The sequence below is a fragment of the Syngnathus acus genome, chromosome 10 (assembly GCF_901709675.1).
Source record: "Syngnathus acus chromosome 10, fSynAcu1.2, whole genome shotgun sequence".
In the NCBI taxonomy this organism is placed as follows: Eukaryota; Metazoa; Chordata; class Actinopteri; order Syngnathiformes; family Syngnathidae; genus Syngnathus; species Syngnathus acus.
The window spans coordinates 22,377,192-22,384,516 of record NC_051095.1 but is presented as its reverse complement, the minus strand read 5'-3'; the positions used below and the strand labels follow the sequence as shown (position 1 = coordinate 22,384,516).

Below are 7,325 nucleotides of genomic sequence, written 5' to 3'. Positions count from 1 at the left end.
ATCCACTTCTCCAGGTTGAGATCTGGGCACATAGCTAACAACTGCCGTGATGAAAACACAAACTGTGATAAAAATGTGTAACAAAAAAAAAAAAAAAAAAAAAAAAAACATGCCCCCTTCACATTTCTGACTGCCCCCTCTTATGTGCATTCCTAGAACCGGCCCTGGTTACAATTATTTTCTATTTCCAATTTTGCAGACCACCTGCAATACCGCCACAGACCGCTAGACAGCCATAGACCACTGGTTGACAATCGCTGCTTTACAGAATCAAGTTGCGACTACGTAAGAAGGAAAATGAAGAAAAAATATTTATACACAAGCATACTGTAGTTTCATCATTTTGTACATGTACCGCTACCTAAACAACTGACGTGCATTCTATACATACAGTATATACTACGCAGAAAAAAAAAAAAAAAAAAGTTCAGGATTAACCTTGGCAAAGTAAATTTAGCTTATCTAATGGACAACTTTTGCCGCTATTGCTGTTCCCTGACAAACGGCTAAAAAGCAAAATTATTTAAAAAAAAAAAACGTTTTGTTTACGTCTCTCTCTCTCTCTCTCTCTCTCTCTCTCTCTCTCTCTCTCTCTCTCTCTCTCTCTCTCTCTCTCTCTCTCTCTCTCTCTCTCTCTCTCTCTCTCTCTCTCTCTCTCTCTCTCTCTCTATATATACACACACACACACACACGACACCTCTTCCATTGTACTGTATTCTTATGTGCAAAGGGTTACTGTTTGTAATACTGTTGTACACTAGTGGAAAGTGCGCCGCTCCGAGTCCACTCAGAGATAGATGTGACTGAGCAAGCAGGCCGTGAATTTGAGTGTCTTGTTTACATTGTCACCCGAGCAATGCTCCTCCACCACCTTGAACAGCAGCAGTTTGACTAAAATAGAGCCTTGTCGACCAGCCCCAGTCTAAGCAGCTTGCCCACACCGAAATTGGAGCGTGAGCGAAAGGGGGAGGGGGGGGGCATGGAAAGAGGGGGATATTTCGACTGTGGAAAAGGGCAATGGAGAAATTTAATTCTTAAACTCAAGAGGAAAGGTTAGATTATGTCTCCAGTGACGTTTACAGTGATGTAATGACCAAACACTCCCCCAAACCCAAAATACATGAGCATGTCAGTGTTATTTTCCACACGAACGATGAGGAATTGAGTTATTTTTTCCGCCATAGGCTCTAAGTTAGTGGGCACCTGATGTTGTACTCACGTGCAGCCCAGTTCTTGTCCAAACAGCACAAGTAGGTCAACAGGCATGCTTTACAAAAAAACATCTAAGTGTGCACAAACCACAGGCTGAATGTAATGAATCCAATCTTGTCATGCAGCATTTAAAACAAGTTCCAGTATTTGCTGTCAGGTAAAGTTTACTTTTGTGGGTTAAAACACCACAGTGCACAACAGTTTTGAGTAATGGATGAACTATCATGAAACCAGAATATCTGAGCAGGATGTGGCTCTCTAATCTACACTTTCAGGCACAGTGGTTTGTTTACATGTCAACCAGCTGATACCGTTTGGGAGGCCTGGAACATCAACACAGTTGTCTTTCTACTTTATATAAGCTTGAAGAAACAGTAATTATTTCTCCCCACCTCCCATAGCTCATAAATGGCCAAACAACAAATTAGCGCCACCGCTGAAACTCTTGTTGCATTATGCAGGTGTACCTAATGAAGTGTCTCATGAGCAACACAGCTTTTGGCCCCTTTAGTCTGTTGACCGTATCTGTTTAGATCAGGGTTGAGGGGCTGACATCACCAGTGAAGAAAACAAGCTGCATACATATGACAGTTATGTGAAACTTGACCTTGCTCAGCATGTACATAAGGATTATACAGCTGCATGATTTGCCATTGCACAAGTTCATTTTCATCTTAATCATCCAAGCAAAATGCTAACAGTGAGACATTCTTACAGCACACAATGTGTTTGAATCATTATGGAAATGTACTACAAATTGACAAACAATAAAGTTGTAAACTTAGTATAACCACATCTACTACAACTAAAACATGATATACATTGGATGTATCAAAAGTACACAAAAAAACACAGACATTTTTCACAGCCTTTATTTGGAATTATTCAAATTTAATCCCTCCCTCCCGCGAAAATAGGAGATTTTCAGTAGGCCCTGACCTCCTAAACAAAAGTAGACACTTGGTGGCAAATAGTGCCTCACATAATGTGGTAGGGGAAATTTACTACAAAAAAAAAGTCTGCAGTGAAAAGGCTGGCTTTACATCCAATGAAATGTGAATTATATTGTAATCTTGAATTTGCCAACTTAAAAAAACAAAATGCATAGTACATTGTAATATATACAAAAGATTTTAAAAAATATTTGTTTTTCCTTTTAAATCCTGCAATCGCTCAAGTGAGCAAGTAACCCAACACATGATAGGGTTTAAAAAAAACACGAAAAACAACAGAAGAAACACCACCCTATTTTTGTAGCTTCCATTGTTTTTAGTTCCACAGAAGAGCATTTCTTATAAAAAGGAAAAGAAAACAAAGGTAATAAGCTTATAGGCAAACGCTTTTCGGTCAGTACTGACCATGGAGGTGTTTTGATAGATGACTCTCCACAGGAGGTAAAACTGGAGCTCAGATGTCCATCTCAAACTGGTTGTCATCTGCTCAAAAGGAGCGACAGAGAGAAAAGAGACTTTATCAAACTGCAGGTTTGTGTACAGTATTAAACAGGAAAGAAATTGGCCCTGTTCTCTTAATTCTTCAGGAAATAATGTTCCTAACATTAGGACCACTGTTGTTAGCTTGTCTTGTCTCTCAATAGTTGCTAGATATGTCAGTAAATATTGCTTGTAAAATTGTGCCAAGTTAGCAAGGCTGCAGACATGTCGTAGCTCTCGCTTGCTACCTGCTACCTTAGCACCCACTCGGGTGACCATCAACTATAAGCTTAACTTTCAAAAGAGACAGCAAATTTGAATTTTTACTTTTGACTTCAAGATCACTGTGCCACAAACATACACACATCATTGTTTTATTTTTTTGGGGGGGTGGAGAGGGTGTGTCTTATTATTTATAGTTTGTAGAAGGACAGAAAAATTGGCCAGGGTGAATTTTTCCAGCTGACCTGCAATGACAGTAAATCCTTACTGACTTTCACACTCTTAGAGAAAGAAAAAGAAAAAAAACAAATTATTTCATTCAGAGTTCATATACTGCTCTACATAGTCACAATTTGTACAAAAAGCAGGTTGTGAATCATGCAGATAAACCAAAGCGAAGAAACTCCTGACGTTTTGATTTTTTTTTCTGACTGGTTAAACTAATTCTTTCAGTACAATTTCTAAAGTAATTCATAGTAGGGCTGTCACTATCACTATCGTTTTAGAATTGATTATTTGATAATTCTTTGAATAAAATTGTATTGTGATTTACACCCCCATCCATTTGCTGTTTATTTGATAATGGTGAGCGATTAAAAAAAAAAAAAATAATAAACAACAATTAAACAATATCACATGACAGAGATGAATGTTGCACTTACAACTTTTCTAAAACTGATTGTGTTACTGGTGCAGTTGTTGCTTTCCAAAGTTTTCAACTATCTTCTTTTGGCTAAAGACAAAAGCTAATCAGTCTGTAATCAAGAATGGCTACAAAAAATGAGAGGCTAACATTAGAGAATTTGGAAATTTTCAGTTAAAAATGGCTCTTAAAGATTCCTCAATTAATAAAATAGTTGCTATTAATTTGATCATCGTCTGGTTCTGGATTCATTTTCACATATCTAATTAATGTGAAATTGCTAAAACGCTCACGTTAGCAAAACTCTATGCACACTCACTGTCATTTTGTAACATACACGGAGTGCCCAGAACTCTTTTCGCAGAATTGTAACCACAACTCACTACTTGAACTCAATTTCCACATGATTAACACACTTCTTACAAAACTATATTAGTTGGAAGAGTAGAGTGCGGCACTTCATAACATCATTTTATCTTATCACCACAAAATCAGAACAGATTAGACTAGAAGGGTGATTGCCATTTCACAATATTATTCTCCGCCAAAATTTTTGCAATTGCAAAAATATATTTGAAGCACAGGAATTACCTGCAACGTCCTTTTCTTCCTCTTCAGCCTCTTCTTTGACATCCTGCAGTTTGCTTAAAGGGTGAGTAGCAGGGCACGTCACCCCCGGGATCTGGGGGAGACAGCATGGTGGTGTGCGTGCAAGAGGGGAGTTTCGGCAATCCAAGAGAAACTTCCTGTCATAGATGATGCGGGTGCCTGTGTTGAGAGATTGATTCATTTTGAGATGAAAAATTTGTAGGGTTAGCAAACGCATGTCTGCTTACAATGGAGATCAGGTGCCTCCAGCATACTCCCCTTACTCCTGCACCCTCACCCCACATTGCAGAAACGTGCCTGCTGGGTTAATTTAAGACTTGGCATTTTCCATACGTCTAAATGGGAACAGTGATTTGTATACAGTGGATATAAAAAGTCTACCGGTCAAATGGCAGATTTTGATATATTCATTTAAAAAAGTAATGACGGGTACGTGGAAGCACACAATAATTTATTAGTCTGACTTTTTGTGTCTTCTCGGGGGTATTTGTTTTTCAGCAAGAAAATTAGAACAGGTTCCCCCCTCCCTAAGCAAAGTTAGGAGGTCAAGAATAAAGTGACATTTATTTTTTGTTAGAAAGGTTTTAAAAAGCAACAATAAAACTGTTGTTTTGGTTTTCTGTGTGTTTTACACAGAGCAATAGGGCCAAAAGTGTGACTTTTGGGCTAGTCTGGCACACATTATTTGCCTTTACATCGATTCCTATAGAAAGTGTTGCTTCAATTTACAAACCCGATCGCCAAACAAATTAAGTTTGTAAGTAGAGGTACCACTGTACTGCTAAACTGCTTCTCATTGTTTCTGCAGCAATGACCAAAAAAATTCACTTTAGGCCGTGGATTCGGTAGGCTCAAATGGATCCAAATTCTCTACTGAAAAGAGAGAAAAAAAAGCTCCAAATTCTCTACTGGAATGAGAAAACAAATGAAAAACAACAACATTGTTATTGAAGGACAAGCACAAGTGCGCGTTTGCACGTATGAGTATGGGAGTGCAGAGGGGAGGGGTTAAGGGTGTTCTGTTCATGCAATGACTTCTAGGAAATGAGAGAGAGTACATGACATTCCCTTTTAAACTCTTTAAACTCTCTTCGAGATTAAAGCCACATGTAGCAGTCTCAGTTGTAGCATTTCTTCTGAGGAGAAAATAACCTCACCAAGTATGTACTTCTCAATGTCTCTCTCAAAAAAAATCATTGATGTTTACAGTCTGTCAAGAACTGGACTTGGGCCAACTTCCAACACACCGAGCCATAAACTGCCGTGTTGCGTTTTCCATGACAGACTAGTAGTGATCTGCTACTTTTTTTTTGGAATTTGACCTATTGTGTTCATCTGATGAGTCTGTCCACTTGGGGGTAAAAACATGTTATGCAATAACTGCACTCTGAGCGTGCTTTTCTTTACAAATTAAATCACGTATCCAAAGTTAGGACTTTTTTTTTTTAAGTATTAATCTGGAACATTTATAATATGAAGAGAAAGCCTTGAAAACACATTAGAGCACTGGATACCGAGCACACTATTTGGCCATTAAGGCGTTAAAGTTCAAAGTCAGTGCTCAACACCGTACTAGTGTAGTTTGTTTTTCTCGTTACTATGAACATTTTATTTATAGCTACTCGTATGCAGATTTGAAACAACATTAGACGCTATGCTAACTCGACCCGGACGTTGTGAGATATTTCACACATCCTTCCTAGTAGCTAATCATAACAGAATAATAAAAAAAAAAAGTTAGACGCACGTGGGCTTTAAATTTCATCATTTGAGAAGCCTTAACGCACTTGAAAGATCTCGCGAGAACCGCTGCGTCTGCGTGTGTCTATTAAGCGCACATTCCATTGCGTTAATGTATTTTAGAGAAGTCACGTAATTTCCAACATTGTAATCTTACAGAAGTCTGCCTTTCAACATTTCTTACCACCGGGCGTAGTGGAGAAGAGAGTCCCCCCGGGCGTCTGGCTGTAGCAGTCGGGAAGTTGAGACCAGTCTTTCAGGGTGAGAACCCTAGTGGGAATGGGGCAGCTCTTCACTTGATTAGTCGACATGCTCACTTATTTTGCTTGGAGCAGTCAGCGGAGTTTTATGGCGTTCGTTTGAAAGGCCGTCAAAATTCACAATGCTCACTGTCAGTCTTCCCAAGGTCTTTGAGACGTTCACGCTGGAAAGCGCATCCGCGTTATAGGTTCGCAACCGAGCTCAGAGGTCGTGTCGTGTCTGCTGAAAGAGGATACAGCTGCCAACTTCGACCATGTGCTGGATTTCAAGCAGTCGCTCGTGATGTTTTTGTGCAGAGGCACGTGCAGCACGCAAAGAAGAACACGATCGTTTTGGCTACAGAGACAGCCCGCTGGGGCGGGCGCCTGCGCAAAAAGAAAGCGGCAAAGACATGATTGGAAACAAGCGCACCCTCTAGATTTGCCAGGTTTCGTCGACTCGTACGCATTATTGTCACATTTGTTAATGCAGATACTAGTGTGTTAAAAAATAATGGCAAAAGTTTCGAATACTCAACATCGTTACAGTTTACAGGATGATAAGTACGGTATGGAATGCAAAAGAGTACATAAGATATATTACTGTTGATTACATGTGATGTTTTTGTCATGAAAAAGAGTTTATCACTGGCATCTCAAACGAATACACACCTCTGGTTTGTATGTACAGAACCGCTGACAGACTCGGTTAATGTGTGACATGTGCAATTGATGTGATGGGCGCTGAATTCCACCGCCCACCGTCAATAACGTTTAAACAGAGTTACCGTTAAAGCCGATGTTATTTTTTTGACAGGAACTTTCATCGTGGATGGGGCTCAGCAATGCGTGTGCAGTATATCTTGTTTCGTCTTCATATTCTGCGGTGTGTCTGACTTCATAAGACCAAGTCGGGTTGTTATGATGCGTCTAGTGTGTTGGTGGAGTGTTGGTGGAGTGCCCAGTGCATGTCACTTCTCACTGTCAACCCTCACCGCTGGCTAGCAGTATGCGAACGGGAGAGCCAAGTGCGTAAGTCTCTCCCTGCCAGTACATAGCCTCTCTAACAGCAAGCCCTATGTAGTGCCTCCACGCGGCGACACATGGTAACTGGGTACAACACGGACCCAGGCTAAACGACAAGGGACTCGGAGGAGGTTTGGCCCCTAGACGTGCGGCACGCAGGCCCACCGGTGTGTGGACACGCCCTGGTGGCCACGAACCAG

The 7,325-nt window shown here is 40.3% G+C and overlaps 1 protein-coding gene and 1 long non-coding RNA gene across 2 annotated transcripts; one reads left to right on the top strand and one right to left on the bottom strand.

Annotated features, from left to right (window-relative positions):
- The first annotated feature begins 866 nt into the window (after window positions 1–866).
- LOC119128794 lies at window positions 867–1,281 on the top strand. Its single transcript, XR_005099080.1, has 2 exons — window positions 867–954; window positions 989–1,281. It is a non-coding gene; the product is annotated as an uncharacterized LOC119128794 (long non-coding RNA).
- A 786-nt stretch (window positions 1,282–2,067) lies between these two features.
- Window positions 2,068–6,449, bottom strand: eif4ebp3l (eukaryotic translation initiation factor 4E binding protein 3, like). Its single transcript, XM_037261568.1, has 3 exons — window positions 6,045–6,449; window positions 4,103–4,279; window positions 2,068–2,649 (listed from the first exon to the last, which is right to left on the bottom strand). Exons 1-3 carry the CDS (start codon window positions 6,169–6,171, stop codon window positions 2,621–2,623), a joined length of 333 nt encoding a protein of 110 aa, XP_037117463.1. The 5' UTR covers window positions 6,172–6,449; the 3' UTR covers window positions 2,068–2,620.
- Window positions 6,450–7,325: the final 876 nt, after the last annotated feature.

Bases quoted from the DNA above. Each gene is read 5' to 3' on its own strand.
- eif4ebp3l (XM_037261568.1), bottom strand. From the start codon at position 6,171: ATGTCGACTAATCAAGTGAAGAGCTGCCCCATTCCCACTAGGGTTCTC. The intron at 4,280-6,044 runs GTAAGAAATGTT...CTCTCAACACAG, and splicing joins CTTCTCCACTACGCCCGGTG to GCACCCGCATCATCTATGAC. The intron at 2,650-4,102 runs GTAATTCCTGTG...CCTTTTGAGCAG, and splicing joins GGAAGAAAAGGACGTTGCAG to ATGACAACCAGTTTGAGATG.